This window comes from Falco peregrinus, chromosome 3 (assembly GCF_023634155.1).
Source record: "Falco peregrinus isolate bFalPer1 chromosome 3, bFalPer1.pri, whole genome shotgun sequence".
In the NCBI taxonomy this organism is placed as follows: domain Eukaryota; kingdom Metazoa; phylum Chordata; class Aves; order Falconiformes; family Falconidae; genus Falco; species Falco peregrinus.
The window spans coordinates 43,233,802-43,250,750 of NC_073723.1; the positions used below are offsets into that span (position 1 = coordinate 43,233,802).

The 16,949-nt window shown below is 36.1% G+C and overlaps 1 protein-coding gene across 2 annotated transcripts in view; it reads right to left on the minus strand.

The window, feature by feature from the left end:
* PREX2 (phosphatidylinositol-3,4,5-trisphosphate dependent Rac exchange factor 2) overlaps window positions 1-16,949 on the minus strand; it is a 180,906-nt gene that overhangs the window by 87,234 nt on the left and 76,723 nt on the right. For both annotated transcript variants that reach the window (XM_055799729.1, XM_055799728.1), the window contains 10 exons: window positions 14,421-14,565; window positions 12,762-12,862; window positions 8,834-8,937; window positions 7,467-7,516; window positions 6,840-6,915; window positions 6,021-6,093; window positions 4,708-4,850; window positions 4,470-4,562; window positions 3,007-3,155; window positions 505-590 (listed from right to left, as the gene is read on the minus strand). In XM_055799729.1, coding sequence (XP_055655704.1) covers window positions 505-590; window positions 3,007-3,155; window positions 4,470-4,562; window positions 4,708-4,850; window positions 6,021-6,093; window positions 6,840-6,915; window positions 7,467-7,516; window positions 8,834-8,937; window positions 12,762-12,862; window positions 14,421-14,565 — 1,020 coding nt within the window. The remainder of the gene's footprint in view (window positions 1-504; window positions 591-3,006; window positions 3,156-4,469; window positions 4,563-4,707; window positions 4,851-6,020; window positions 6,094-6,839; window positions 6,916-7,466; window positions 7,517-8,833; window positions 8,938-12,761; window positions 12,863-14,420; window positions 14,566-16,949) is intronic.

Below are 16,949 nucleotides of genomic sequence, written 5' to 3' on the forward strand. Positions count from 1 at the left end.
GTCAATAACATACTGAGTTAGGGATGGCAAGCATTTGACAATCCCATCACAAAATGGACAAAACAGTGTTTAGAGGAAACACTGCAATTACTAAAACAGACTAGATTACTAGCACCCTTGAAAAGATTTGTGAAAATTGCATTTTCTGTAAAATGTTTTCAGAACACTGCAGAACCACATGGCTACCTAACAAATTAATGTTCAGGAAGTGAGTGGTTCCCAACACTCATTTATTGGAGGTGATTTTGCATCCAACAGCTATTCCTTAGTCTAAAAGAATGCACAGCCTTAACTTAACTTCCCTACATTTGTCAAAAGCCGGAAAAACTATCCAAAGCTTACAAAGTATAAGAACACAAAATAATCTTGTTTTATTTAATACTGTATGTTACTTTAAAAGAAACAAAGAATCTCAGCTGAATCACTGGACCTAATTTGGATTTATCTCAGCCATGCCACTTAGACATGAAGTATCTGTTTACCACTGCCATTGACAGCTCTTACCTCTCCCAACAGCATGGACAACTGATGGGCCAAATCCTCGGATTTGGAATCCAAGTCCATCTGCAGAATCAGGAATCTTCACTGTCCTGATACAAGCAAACATTCAATATGAATGCAGCAAAAGGTAGCATTTTGTTATTCAAGATAAAAGTGGACAACAATAAGTAGGTTAAAAGGGTGCAAGATGCCCCACTTTCATTCACTTCACAGTCTCAGATTCAGCATCGCTCATATTCCAGACACTTTGTACCACTGACATCAGAAATCAGAGCGAAGTGAGATAACAAAACCAGTCAGAAGAAGGCAATACTATTTTGCAGGGAAATTCAATATGCCAATTACAACCTGAGCACCACGGCTTTAAAATTCCTCCCAAAGGGACTGCAGTTTGGGTAAGTTGCCACAGCACAGAACACTGAAAGCTCTGGGAAGGCAGGCAGTCTCTCAGCTAAGAGGACAGAGCCTGGGGACCACAGATCACGGCAAGCCTTGACAAAAGAACTGCATTAGACTGCAGAGACTAGATCCATATTACAATTTGTTACCATCGAAGTGTCTGCTTGGTGAGTTTTATTGAAAAAATATTTTGTTGCAGTTTTCTTCTAGCACCTATAGAAAGTACTGGGTTTTGTAAAGCAAGAATTGGCTACTGCTGTTCATATAACTTGTAAGCACATTGTGCTGCACTCCTGCTGGGTCTTAGTGCAACAGTGATATGCCTACTGACAAACATAACCAACAAAAGCAGTTCTGAGAATCAAAATTCACATTTGCTCCTTAAAATGAAGCCCTGAGCTCACCCAAAGTAAGCTAGCATATCTGCATGATATCAGCTCAGGTTCCAGGAAAAGCAACACAGCTGCATTAGCCCTAATCAGAGCTAGTTAGGTCATGCATAACAGTGCACTCATTCAACTTCGCAGCCTTTACTTCCAGAGCCAGCTTCCTTATTACTTAAGGGATCTTTGCTACAAGCTCCATTTGTCAGTGCAAAAGCAGACAAATTCAAATTGATGCTGAAAAGTGATTTTAGATTTGGACCGTAATAAACTTCATTTACAGGTGGTTTTGAATAGCATCACTGCATCATTTCTTGTACCTTCGGTTTTTTCTGGTATACACATTTAGTATTTGGAGATGATTATCAGCAGAGGTGAGATCCAAAACCCACTGAAGTCTACACATTTTTTAAAAATATTAGAATATTCTTGAGCTTAATAGATTTTAATTTGAAATATTTTCCGAAGTATAGCATCATTTAGTATACTTATATATTAACTAAAGTTGATACAGTCTATATGGTTTCATTCTGAAAATGTTTTGTGAACATGCTAATGAGCTATGAAAGACCATCACTGGCAATTTAGGCCAAGAATTTAGGAAAGAATCGTCTCTTCTGCCAACACAGTTGTGCTAGCAGCAGCTCCTGACAAAAAGCAGGCAGCACTGAGAAACAAATTATTCAACCCCTCTGAACTCCTCATTCACTAGATCATCTCTGTTAATCTTGAAATCCACCCATATTTTTACAGGCAAGATGTGTCAAATTAAACCAAGATCTACATTAAAGAAAGGCCAAGTATATGCCTTTTATGTTTGCTAAACACTATCTTCTACTGGTTTGAGGAAATTTTTTTTGTTGTTGTTTTTCTTTGTTTGGGTGTTTTCTCGGAGTATCTGTCCAGATGATCATCTTTATGCCATATTTCTTTCTTTGCTCTTTTCCCCTTTCTGGGTGCCATATGCATTCCACTGCATAACAGGAGAAATGTGTCTCCACTCCACCACTGAACCAGACTCACTTCCAAGGTACTTTGCGCTATCTGGTAAGAGAGGATGGTTCCTCCTTACCCTGCAAAATTTGATCAGAATTTCTCCTGACCACTGTTTCTTACTTTCCTCTTCCTTTCGTATGTATAAACTAGTAACAACTGTATTAACTTTATTAATAGACCTATACTCATTTACATACTTACTGAACCCAGCCATTAGGCCTCATTTTGTATTTCTTTAACGTAACAAAAATTGCATTTAGGTAGGAATGGTCAAAACAGAAACGCATCTGTTACATAAAGGTGGAGAGCTGTTTACTTGCTCCTGCTGTTAACACAACCAGCACACATGCTGAAGTGGCCCATTAGATCACAGAGTCCAACTTCTGCCAAACCAGCAACTAATCCCCAGACAGAGGAACTTGTTTAATAAACACAGTGAGAGGTAAGTGATCAAACCAGTTCATATAGTCAGGGAAACTTCATGCTCTCTTGTGGCTCCTGCAGGTATTTAAAGTGGCAGAGCTGATGAACTTGTGTTTCACTTTTGCTGACTGTCAAATGTAATAAAACAAAATCAAAGCATATCAAATTGCTTGACCTTACAAAGTCAGATTAGATGCAGCATTTCAAATAACTTTACAGTAGTGCTGTCTGAAGTTCCACCAATCCTTTAAAATTCACTTCAACTGTAGTTTGTAAAAATTCCCCCAAAGGAATGTCAACTTACTCCCGTGGTTTGGTGCTCACAAGAACCCGCAGGGGCTTTCTGCTGTTTAAACATGCTTTTAGGAAGCAATCCACTTCACTGAAGGGTCGCAGAAAAACCAGGTCACCGTTAATGGCAAAGATTTTTTTCCCAACCTCCAAGCCTGCCATCTAGAAAACAAAAGCAGTTGTGTATATGTTTGTTTTTTATAACCACTAACATTATGTTTTCTTCTGCTGGCATGAAATCCCAATAGAAATAATGACACACATCTTTCCTGTACATTCTTTACGCCTCCTTCAATTACCATGTGCAAAAGACTTACACCACAAAACATTTCTAGAACTGGTTAAACTAATATGAAGGGTACAGTAAATATTCATTCTGAAGAGATCAAAATACAAGACTAGTCTTAATCAAGATTTTATGACAGTATTACAATATCAATTAATATTTGTAATATTTAACACTATAGCTTGAGGCAGTTTATTTTTTATGATATTACCTAATTTGTCCATCCATCATTCTCCAAAGGAACTAAAGCTTATTTTCATAAGGAAAGACCTGATTAATATTTTAGTAAGTTAGTATTTATTAAGTTCCAAACCAAAACAATATCCTCAAACGTTTCATGGCTTTTGAGCCAAAGGTATGGCAAGCCAAACTGCATAGAGTTTTTAAACTCTGGTCTAACAAGAAAGGAACTGTACCCAGCTGGATGGCAGGAGTACACAGAGCAGCTCAGGGCACAGGCTAAGCTTTACCACTGTCTGAGATCACAGCAAAACCTGACTGCTATAAATCACTCCTGTGTGGCTCTGTGACTGTATTATATTATTGATTTGTCGTATCTATTTTCATCTGAAATTTCTATTCCAATATGAGATTTAGAAAGGCTTGAGATCCAGGTTCAATTTTTTTCTCTCATGGAAAAGACCCATTCTTTATCTTTACATGTATAGAGACTCCCATGCAGTTCAGTAGAATATGAATTTAACCAAAAAGTATCTAAAGCAATACTAACAAACAGAAAGGCTGCAATTTACTCATTCAGATTGTCAAATTCTAAACTTTATCCAAAGCTTGACACATCCTTTTTTATGAAATATATCAAGTGTGACTCACAGACGAGCTTTATATTCATTTCATATTCTACCAAAAATATTTATTCTACTCATGATTAATGTCATCACTGGAATATTATAAAATGTACAAAAATAAAATGATAAATTTTATATCACCGCTCAACATAACAATTTACCTGAGCAGAAAATGAGTGTTGATAATGGTCAGAACAATATTTAAAAAAAAAAAAAAAAAAAAGGAAAGAAAAAAAGGAGGAAAAAAAAGATCCACAACCACAGCTTTCCTGGAAAGTTGTTGTTGTTACCTTCTACTACTACATATTTTGCAAACTGATGTACAAAACATACACCTGTGATCAAGTGAATAAAACAGGGAAGATAATTTGTAATACTTGATACCTCAGCATTTGATCCTTTCTCCACCACTTTAATAATTGGCACCTTGTTTTTATCTTCTAAACCAAAACCATAGGTGCCTTCATTAGATTTAATCTGAAAAACAAAATTGTTCAAAACACTGTTCAGAAAGGAGAGCTAAAGTATATCTCCATTAAATAACAATACACAGTGCTAACATATTGTCACAACAATCATTTTTTTCATTCATCAAAGCATACTATCATTGGGTTTCACGCACCATTAATGACTTCGCTATGACATTTTCCACTACTTTCAGATCATGTTTCATGAGTCTCTGCTTCATATTTGACCCTTCCATTTCTTCATCCGCATAAAAACGGAACAGCAGTGGTTCATCTTTAAATTCGCTTTTCTCTAACACTGTATAATACAAAACCACACATATTAATCCTTTTTGTTAAATTTTTTAATATAATCTTTCATCTTTTGGAAAATACCAAAAATGCATACACATATTAAATGCTAGCAAACTATTTTTCTGCATGAATCTAGGAAAATCTTAATTTTTATTGTGAACAACAATTTTTATTTGGATCCGTTCCACATAGGTATCACTAAGCTCATTTTCAACAACAACATCTGGATTCCACCAAGCTGAGGATGACACATTAGCCCGAAACAGTTTTAGTGAAAATGTTCAAGCAAAAGTTTTCTTCTTAAAAAGAATTTTAAAACATGATTCTGAACAGTGCTTCTGGAAAACTGCTGGAGATGCTTACCACCAAGTTCTGGCACTCTCCAGGTGGTGAAACATGTCAGGTTCAGTATTAGAAATGGGTTTGGTGGGGATGTAGAAGCAACTAGAACAGCAGATGTATGCAGTTTGTATGTTTAGAAGTGAAAGGAAAAAGAATGAACAATGCCAGACAGGAAGTTAATTCTCCCTCCTTCTCTAAACAAGCTGATGAGAAAATAATTTCTTCCTCTCTTTATTTCAGTAAATTACCTACTGCTTCAATCCTTTCACTGAAATCTTCCCTCTGATGGTATTAAACATGACCTTGTTCACCTCATTTTTGGTACTGCACACACTTCTGCTCTCATCTCCCTCCTTCTTTCTTCACTATTGTCCTTATCATTTTCCCATTTTTCTACACTCCACTTTCTCCCGTTGTCACCATTTCACTTTTTCAAAGTCATGCTCCTCCATACTCCCTTCATTCCCCCCCAGATGTCTCCTTTCTTTCCTACATATTTCCTAAATGTTACTGTCTCACCTGTCCAAATATGTGTTACTATCTTAAGAAATTTCTTTCAAAGTGGCTAATAAAACTGCCCCCTCCTAAATACTTTAGAAGATTAATTCCTCAGTACATGTTTTAAAATTGACTGGAACTGATTTTCAGAGTATACAATAGCTTTTTTTTTTTTTTTTTCCGGAAGACAGTAGCACAGGTCTCTTTAGCAATACAATGAAAGAACTTTCTATCCCTTCTGTAATATCTCTACCAGCCCCTGCATTTCCTTCCAGCTATGTAAACAGCATTAAACAAAAGGTAAGCGTACCTTGTACAGAATGTACTTACTTACCATGGTGCATAAATCCATTATCACAAAGAGCTACACCGAATATCATAGCTTCCTCCCTTGTCCGGCAATCCCCCTATTAAACCGCAGCATATTTTTAATATATTTTAATGTAGCACCAAGATGGATACTAGGCACAATGGCATAACTTCACACGGCTGACAATGGTTAAAGATTATATTTACCACTGCCACCTTCATATATACATTTATAGCATACATATAAAACAATACATACATGTTTATCATAAAATAGTTTGGGTTGGAAGGGACCTTTATATGGTATACCTCTTCATAGTTACAAATAAATGTAAACATTTAAGCAACACTGCATTCTCCATAAAAATTTAACATTAAAGAATCTGAAAGCGTCAACGTTTTTAACTTTTATTTTATAAAACTTATGCATGTTGACTGAGTGGACAGGATACCTTGTTCTTGTTCCTAGTTCACTGAAAATAAAACAGAATTGATGACAGCAAATTGGTACTGACTTTTGTCCATTTAGTTAGTAATTCAGAGTTTTTCAGAGCCTATCCATTTCATTTTAAGCCATGAACAGTGTTACATGCTGAATCACAAAGCTAAGTCTCATTAAAACATTTAAAGTTCAATTGCAAATAAGGAAGATAAGCACCACAGGGATGAGCAGCGTGGCTGCTGATGGCTGATTGCTTTTACTTTACTAGTTTAAGAGGATTACACTTACAGAGGCTGTTCCAATAACCCTTAGACAAAGTGTCTGCATGTTATTCTGCTTAATACATCAGTAACTTAGAATTTAAATGCAAAACATACTTAAATCCAAAAGGTGAATACTTGCCTGTGCAATCAACCAGTCTATCAGTTTGTTAGCCATAACCACAGATTTGTAGGTCCTCAAGTGATAATCTTTATCCCTGTTCAAAACAAAACAATTTTTAAAAAACAAAACCTCAAAAGAGCCTAACAGATGAAAACTTGTATTTTATAAACAAGTTAGTGCAAGCATGAATTGAGTGTGTTCTAATGGTTCAGAAGTTGCCTCTGGAGTAAAAAAGTGAGTCAAACTGTTCAGTGTAGATAGAAAGGAGGAGGCTGACAGTATCTTCCTTGGGCAATAATATCATTGGAGTATAAATACAGTTGTTTTGTTACAGCTGGGACTCTGCAAATAAGGTAATGGGGTGCTAGTAAAGGAGTGTATTAATATATACAGTAAGCATATAAGCATATCCATCAGGACCTAGAAGGCTCTAAAAGTCTGTAAAAAAAGGTCATGTTGAATGGAGCTTGCAATCATTTAATGATTCAGTTATGCTTTTTGTCTTGATAGGCCTTCAGTCTTGTTTGATTACTCCCAAGAGACGAATACTGAAAGGATGGGTTAGGTTCCTACATTCAAACACAGTATCTTCAGGTTATATACTTCTTCTGAATTACTCTCTAAGGATTTCTCAATTGGACTCACCTAATTACTGGGGTAAACAGACTGTGAAGGCGACAGTACAGTCGTACACCCTGTTAAAGAGAAAGATGAGGTTAGTTAACAACACATTCACATCACACAGAATGTTAAGAGGAATGGACACAGTACTTCATTTAGATAGTAAAAAAAGTCTGTTCAAATTTCTGTATATTTTCACATGCCAAAACTTAGTATTTCATTGTAACAATATTGATGAATAAACTGTGAGAAAGAAAACATTTCCGATCTAATCTAAGCTTTACTGAGACACACGCAAAAAGGACAGCTTTAAGGTAGCATTAAAAAAATTTTGAAGGTATAGTACTTTGAAAGAAAAGTATACAAAACCTGAAAGATAAAGCAATTTTTCCATGCATTAAGGTCTACCCAATCACTGGTTGTTATTCTACACACAAAATGAGTAAAAACACTGCGTTTGATTATATACATCCATATGTTACTGGCAAACTGAAATTACAACTAACCAATAAACTCAAGAAAAAGGCAAAAAGACTCAAAGATTGAAAATAGCTTCAATTAAAAACAAAAAATAAAATATTTGGAGGAGTTTAAGAAACTATTATCAGAAAACTGTATTTAAAAAAAGAAATCACATTAGTATTACTTAGCAGACTGTCAAAAAACATTTATGTTTATAACATGCAAGAAAAAACACATATAACAAAAGCTGTGTCAAATTAGATTCCATTCTACTTCGCTGTGCCTAGTAGTTCAGTATTGAAGATTCTTCCAGATACACCTTACACTAACAAATGCCAGCAGAAAAGTAAATGACTCTGTAATGTAATACCCAAATGCTGACATTTTCTACCACCTCAAAATCATGAATATGATTTTGAATATTAATAAGTTTAAAGGCAACTTTGTTCAATCATTTTTTTGTGCTCAGTAATGTAAATGGATAACACTACCTGTGTTTAAACATCTATGTGACTGCAGATTTACTGCCTTGTTAAGGCACTAATAAGAGACACTCAGATTTAAGAGCAAATTAAACCCAATTTTCTACATACAGCTTCATATCTATTAAAATGGACTGAAAATACAATAGACTGAAACACCAGCTTCAGAATAACCCAGAAACACAGGCAATGCATCCTGCATTTGAAACCATTAAATAAGAAAAATAACTAAAAAATAACAAACTTTAATTTTGTACTTAAAATATGTAACAGTAAGCCAAAATCTTCCCTAACAAATGGAAAACCTAATTTGATTCACATAAATACAGAGACAGGCAAGAGTGAGCAGCTGTTGTTTATCCTAGCATAGTATTTTACAATTTTTTCAAGCAGAACCTTCATTTTTGATGGGTTCTTCCTAATAACAGCAACTATTCTGTCCTGTACCTTAGAGATCACATCCTGCATCTCATTTCTGGGGTAGTATGTTCCATCATCGTATCGGAATCTGTACAGCATGTGTTCGGGTTTGAATTGGTGCTTATCTGTAACTAAATTAAAAAAAAAAAAACCAACAACAAAAACAAACAAACAAAAAAGTATTGTTAGGTGACTTTCTAAAGAAATCAACCAGAGGGCCAACATCATTTCTTCTAGTAACAGCCCATTACACAGCAATAGGTAGACTTCAGACAGGGAGGGCAGGAAGCCCAATTAGATCATTGGCCTTAAGTTCCTTTATGTCACCAGTGACATCTCTTACAATGTTTAAGTAGTCCAGAAGAAACCAAACAATTTCAAGTCACAGGGCAAAGAGTAAGATGAACAAACAGGCAGGGAACAGCCTCAAAAATTAGGTTCTCAAATGTTTTTAGTCTTCAGTACTTTTGTAAAGCATATTAACCAAATAGCCAAATAAAGCTTCTTTTGCAACTATTCATATTACTGTTCCACAACATTCTCTGTTCTAATTCTCACTGAGGCAAATCTCCAATGAACCAGCAAAAATACAAACCCTCCACAACACATCTGATCAGTCTTGCACTGGGGAGAAAAGGGAGAGGGAATGTATTCCTCCATACATAGCCAGCTGAAAGTCTTATGTGCAAGAGACCAGCAATCATTATGAAGGTGTGGATTTCCCCAAAGACCCATGAAAAAGGATGTGAACAGGTGGGTTTCCAGAGTTTCACAAGATTCCAGCAACAAACTTCACAACTTCCAAGTGTTTTGCCAAAACAGTCATATCCTATGATACAAAACTTCTACAGCAAGTCTTTCTGAAACACAGCCGATTCATTTGATGGCTGAGGATAGGACTAGGCACCAGCACCACCCTAGGATAACTGTCTTGTATTAATTACTGTTTTGCTTGCAGATGTAAGCTTTAATTTTTAAACTAAATTTGCATGTCATTGACTGATAAAAGAGGGTATGTCTTCATTAATCAGAGTAACAGGCCTGACAATGTCAGATAATTCTTCTGTGCGTGCCTTCCTATACCAAGTGATTAAACCATCATACATTGTTCTCTTCAAAAAATGTAGTTAGGCATCATAAACTTTGTATAGTCAAGTGGCTTCTGTCTGCATCATTTTTCATGCCCTTCCAAGCTGTTCAGTATCTCCACACATCATCTGATACATGGACATAAAAATTGGACTCCATATGTTAAGTGGTTTCACCAGCATCATGTGCAAGAGCAAAATAACTTCTCTACCTGTATTCAATATATCTACTAACAGTAAAGCCCAGAACACTATCCCAACTGATTGAACTGATGGTTCACGATAAGGTAATTATCCAAAATAACCCCTAAGTTCTTTCACATATCATTGCTTCTCAATACATCAACTACAGACTACAAAATTTTCACATGTAATACCTAGTATAATTATCTAAATTAATTTTAATGGAATATAAATTTAACTCAGCAAAAAAGATATCTTCTAGTTCTGTAATTAAAAAAAAAATAATCCTGCTTTTGAAGGAGAAAAAATATGTTCGACTAGATTAACATACATTAAGAGTTTTTAAAACCAGCAGCTACAGAAAATAGAAAAACCATAACCAGGACAGTATTGCCTAAGGCCAGATTGTTCCTCGCTTTACAGAGATGCACTGGGAGGGAACCAGGACTACAAAGCACCTTTACATTCTTGCATGCCCATGATGAACACAGCAGACTATACCCTTCAAGGAACACGAGCACCACTCTGTCTTTGCAACCTCTACTTAAACACAGTGCACCAGACACTAAAGGAGCAGGTCTACAGAGCTCACACTTCCTGACTTTTAAACATTAAAGCTGATAGAACACTGCATTACCACTGAAATAAGGAACCCCAAGCTGCTTTGCTTGTCACTCCCAACAATGTACCTATATTTTGTCTTGGGACAAATATTTATATGGCACACGCTACGAAAAAGGGAACTGATCCAGGTTTAAACTGGTCTTTTCTTTTACTTTTTTTTTTTTTTTTTGCCAAGGTAATTTTGACTCAGTCCAAGGAATCGCACAGACATGTAAATATCTATTGATAACACTATCTGGTATTCAGATTCTTTTTGTAACTACAAAGCTTTTTACTGCCTTGAGAGGAAGCTTCCATTTCTAATAAGCAGCAGCAAGAAACTGGACAGAGTATCTCAGCCCATTGGCTAATAAAAGTCATTTCAGATATTAGTGAATGCCACTAGGTGGATTCAAAATAGCAACATACAAATAGATTCTCCCCTTCTGCAAAACTGGGGGGGGGGGTGACGGGGACGGGGGGGACGGACGACACACACAACAACATGGGAAAACCATAATTTTTCTACTTGCAAGAGATCAAACACCAGGAAATAAAACAATGTCCATCACAACATGGTTCTGTCACTGCTAGAATGAAGCCCAGCACAGTGAAAATAATGGCCAGCACAGTGAATACGCAGTCTAACAAAGCCCTCTATAACATTTGCAATGTGAGTAACAGCCAAACTTTCTTTCTCCCTTGCTCCCTCTGTGAAACAGATGGTTCATTCAACTTATTTTAAGAATTCTATTTTCACTGAACCACAGCTGGATCCACTATTCAAGTAGCATGTCTGGCTCCCATTTCTATGCTCTAATATAATTACCCTTTTATTTCATGAAATTACACAATATTCATTTAACTCTGTATTGAGAAAGTCTATGAGTGTATTTGGGATATAAATTACAAGATCAGGAGAAGAATCTTTAGCAACAGAATCATTCCATTGAAAACAATTCTATGTGTAGTAAACATAATAGCATCTGACATTTGATGATGGTGGAGGAAAACCATGTAGACTGACATTAAAGAATTAAAGACTACATGACTACGGATGAATAACCTTAATGTTTTTCCTCCTACTCTGCATATGTTTAAAATGCACACAGCTAAGTGGCACTCCCACTTTTTTTCCAGTCAAAGATACTGAAAACATCGTGGCAAAGAACTTTAAAAAGTTAAGTATTAAATTCATTGCTGGTTAAATTATTAAAATGTATATTATCAATGATTCCATCTAAATATACACCCTAGATCTATGCTGGAACAGTAGCTAACTTCACAACTGTTTCAGTATTTGTTTTTCTTTAAGGTGCATGTAAGCCAAATGTGGCTCCAAAAGTAAGAGTTTCTCCAGCTCATTTATGTGATCCTCTTGGACTGTACCTTGTAAAAGGGACAGAGATGAGGACCTGCACTGGTAAGAGAAAAATGTTACCAATGAAAATTACCTTCAGAAATCAAACCTTCTTACTGGCTTAAGAATTGAACCATTTCAGAAGAATACTTCTCTCCAGAATGACCTAAATGCAGGTAGACTGACTGAAAGTTTCAGCATAAAAATACCAAATTTAGTAACTATACAATGTAGTGTAAGTAAGGCCTTAAAAGTCAAAAGATTTAACTGTTGGGTTCTAGGTTGGATTCCACTAGCTCCGCTTGTAATACCAAACAGACGAGCAGGCACATTTATCAAGAGCCAACTGTGACTCACTCTCTTCTACAATTCTTAATTGAACATGTATCCCTAGAAAGCCTGGCCTTAATAAAAGTTTTAAAATGTTAAAAGCAATCTACCATTCTCTGTTCCCCCAGAATTTATTTTTGTTTACAAGAGAATAGCAATGTTTCTCTAGGTCTCTTAGCAATGTTGTGATCCCAACAGCATAGATGTAATCTGATTAAATTAATGGAGTCTGTCCCAGGAAATCTGCTAGCCATGGACAATGACCCCATGAGGTCCCTGCAAGGATATAACGCAGATTCAACATTAACGACCATCTTTTTGTCAAAATTAAGTCCACTTTAATTACAACAATTACTTTGAAAGCAAGTAAGTTTAAACTAATTATATTTACCATGGTGGATAATGCCATTCTCTAATAAAGCTTGGCCAAGATGAACACCTTCTTCAGATTTGTGTATCTCTCCAATTTCCAACAACCATGACACAAATTCACTGAAATAAGAACAGATATAAAGAACAAATTTTAAATATCATGTGACCAGTTCTACTACATTCCCCTCTCAGTTACCAGTGTTTCTTACTAATCTAGTAACTGATTCTTAGGCATAATGCTCTTCAGAATGTCATATCACCTTTAAAAAACCCACTCATTTCAACTTTATTATTTCATCATACATACATAAGGTTCCCCTTGAGATGTTTTGTCTTACTCAGAAGTTTTGCCTGTATGAAGTTTACCCTGTACACGGTAAAGACTTGCCATGCTTCCTGGGATTTCCTTAACTAGCACAGACACACCTGACCAGTCAAATATAAGACAATCCCAGGCATACGTACTGCACCTGCCCAGGGCAGATATGCCATGAAGGCAGAACATAATCCCAGTATGACAGAACAGTACGCTTGTGACTTCCCAGGTGTGTCAAGACACGTTGATATCCTGAGCATATACACAAAGTACATACTGCATGTGCAGGAAATACCTGGCTTCTATCACAAGAAACCTGATGCAGTTGAGAGACAGCAAATTTACAGCATGTAAGATATTTGCATGCATGTTACAAATCAAAAGAACAGTGTAGAGAGGTCGTGCAAAATTCACATTCATGGATTTTAACTGGTGACCTGGGAACCAGCAAAAGCCTACTTCAAAAGCATCCACTTCAAAGGTAGCATAGAAAAGCAGCCATTTAATGGTAGGTTTAAATGTTTCACAAACAGCTCCTCACCATGAGTGTATTCATTACCTGCTTCCAACAACTTCACTGAAGGAACATGATTCAACCACAACATTAATCTTAATCCTGGTTTCAGTTCTTATCAGCTATGTGTCTTCTGACAGTACATGAAAATCTCTCAAGTTTCATTTCCACATTTGAAGCCACTGAGTATCTTCACTATGCTTGCGTAAAAGTCGCTGTACTTTATAAAAATACGTTCTACACTTAACTCTTATGGTCAAATGAAATAAGTGATAAACCCTCTGCCCCTCAAACTCATTTTTTGGTCATATACACATTTTTAGGGTCTCTATGGCTTTCTGTTTCTCTTGCATTTAGTCTTCTTAAGCCATAGGTATTATATGGCATTATAAAGATCCTCCTGATAACAGGGGTAAATTTTTAAACATGTAAACTTTATTTAGTAACTCTGTCCCTCACATTCAGGCAAGAGGAGGACAGAAACAGTCTTAGAGACAGAGATTGTTTAAAGTGGAATAAAGCAAATTTGATATTCTAAACTAGGCATTTCAGAGACAAAATGCATCAAACAAGCTGGGAATTGTTTCTTTAAAGAAACTATTTTATTTAATGCATTTTCACATTTTCAACATATCTTTGCAGTCTTGCTCCTTTAATAAAGCTACTTTTGGAATACGAGTAAACATATTTACATTTCAGGCAGACTAATTTACATTTTGGTTAAATTCTGGGAGTCAAACAGGCCTAACAGATATTGCAAATAAAGCACAGTTTCCGTAGCATCCCAAAGAAGATTTAAAATGTGGTTTTAGCTGGTAAAAAGTCATGCTATGAAATGCATATAATACCTTCCAAGAAAGCATTTGGGGAAAGTGGTTAATTTCCTCTTCCTGTCTTTGATGAGATTCCCTTGTTTGCACATCATTTTGTACAGTCTTTCTCCTTGCTCAGAGATCATCACCCAAGTGTCCTGTTCCATGCCCAATTTTAAACCTGACAAAAACACATTAACATTTTATGAAGTGATATTGCCATTATATTTTAGTGTCTTCCCCAAATAAAGAAGCAATACCAACATTTTACATACAAAAAAAGGAACCGTTTCCACTGTTATACTCACAATTAAGTTAAATCATAAACATCTGATCTTTGTAATGCATAACCAAATGATATCTTTACGTTCTTCATAGTGAAGTTAAACTGTTACTATATTGTCATCATGACTGATATTGTAGTAATAAATACTAATGACGTGATTTTTAGACCAGTATATGAACGTTTCAAAGGGAGTAGTCATGTCTTCACAAGTTTAAAAGAAAAGGGCCTTGGTTTTGCTCTTATCATGTGATAATAAAAATGTTTTCACTTAAAGGAAACTTTTTCAAATTTCCAATTACTAGTTACTAGTTATTCATGATACATTTGTTAGTTTCACCTAAGAATAATTCACCCCTTTTTCACAAAAGCATATACACAACTTGATTATTTTTCTTCTCTTCAGGATTTTTACAACAGCAGAAAGGGGTTTGTTCCAAGATTTCTTACTGGTTTATATTCCTCTGTTTCGCTTCTTGAGAAAATCATCATGTCTTCTAAGTAACAGATGATCAAAACCAGTTTGTATTGAATTATGCATCCTACTGGCCACTCACAGAAGCTTGTGCTTCCAAGGAATACCACAGATCTTAATAATCCATGTGATTTCTCAATAAACAATTATTAATTCTGGACAAATCCACAGATTTCTCAAATGTCTTGTGCACATGTTCTCAGTTTCTGTTCAGATTTTTACATTTTTAAAACTATAACTGTACACATTCAATCTAAGTAACAGTCTGCCACTTCTTCAGTTCTGAAAATATTCCAGAAAAAAATGTACCTGTCATGAGAAAAAGCTAACAATGGTACTGGACACAGATAAAAGGAGTCTCTCTCATTATCCATGAGCCAGATAGTGTTGATGCCACACAGATAAAACCTCGTGTATTGCTGCGAAAAGAAAACTTCACTGCTATACTACTTTTGGAGCTCATAGGATGTTGATGCTCTTATTTCTATTGGCTGTTTGAATCAGGTCACCACAGCAACATCAGTCTTAAAGATGACCACCTTTTGAATAAATTTCTGTAACTAACTGAATGCTTCAGTTGGTTACAGAAAAGCCCCAAAAGTGACAGAAAGACTTCCTAGCAAAACGTTTCCAATTCAGCTTGATTTCTTTCCTAGCAAGAAAATACAATCTATAAAGTCATCCCAGTTGATAATTCAATTACAGCCACTGAAATCTTTGCTAAAATACCTCATTCAGGGCATTTTCTCCCTTTTGCTCAGCTTCTGCTATATGGATTCCAAATAAAAGTGTAAGTTGAATTTCTCTAAGAACCCTGAATCTCTGAGTCTCCCAACATGAATGGCGTAGCAAGCCCCAGCTACATGGAACACTCAAGCTGTATTTCTGTGCCTCACTCCTGCTCCACGTGCTGTATTTACCTAATCCGGAGATCACTGCAACCTGTGTGAGAGATGTGGAGTCTACAGGACCGCTACAAAAAAATGCATGGGCACAAACAGCACAACCAGGATAGAGTTACTCACATGAGCCTCACCCCCAGCCCAAGAGTTCTGGGAAGCGTGTTCTTGATTTAGCTCATCTCAGACTTGCAAAAGAGACAAAACACTGTTTTCACATGTGCAGTCACTTAGACTTCAGTGTAATTGCCTATATATACACACACACAAACAGGTTCTATGTCTCACCAAGTTAACATACAATTAAAGCATCTCTATGTTCATAGTGAATGGGAAAGTGTTACAGGTACATTTAGATATAGTATTTGAATTCTAAAAAGAGAGGTGTTTGATTCCCAAGTTGTTTGGCAACTTGATTGCAATTAAGCTGATGCACCTCCTGCTTTGCAAGAAATGTTAATACAGACATTTAAAAAAAAAATCACTGTGCTGGAGAAGGTAAGATAAATGTATATATTCATACACTAACAGAGATCTTCAAGAACTACTTTTGAAGATTTTGTGTTGCAAACTAAGTGTATACAAAATCCCCTCCTCCTCCTTTCATGGTTGTCTCCTTGGTGGCAAACCCACTGAGAATGCCAGGATCTGAAAATTTCCCTGAATCATTGGATGCTAAAATCCATGGCTTGACTTTGGGATGGCGACCTCTGTCCTCAAGCTTGGCAGGCTTTGGTGCACACTCACCTCAACTACCAGCTGCTCAATAGTATAATGTGAAGTAGAAAGAATACTTCAACATAAAATACTCCTACTTACTCTGTTTCTTACCTAAATGTATCAAGAGTCTAAAGGAGCTAAGAAACTTAACAGTGAAGTGCAACTTGTTAAAAACCTTTTCAGCCAGT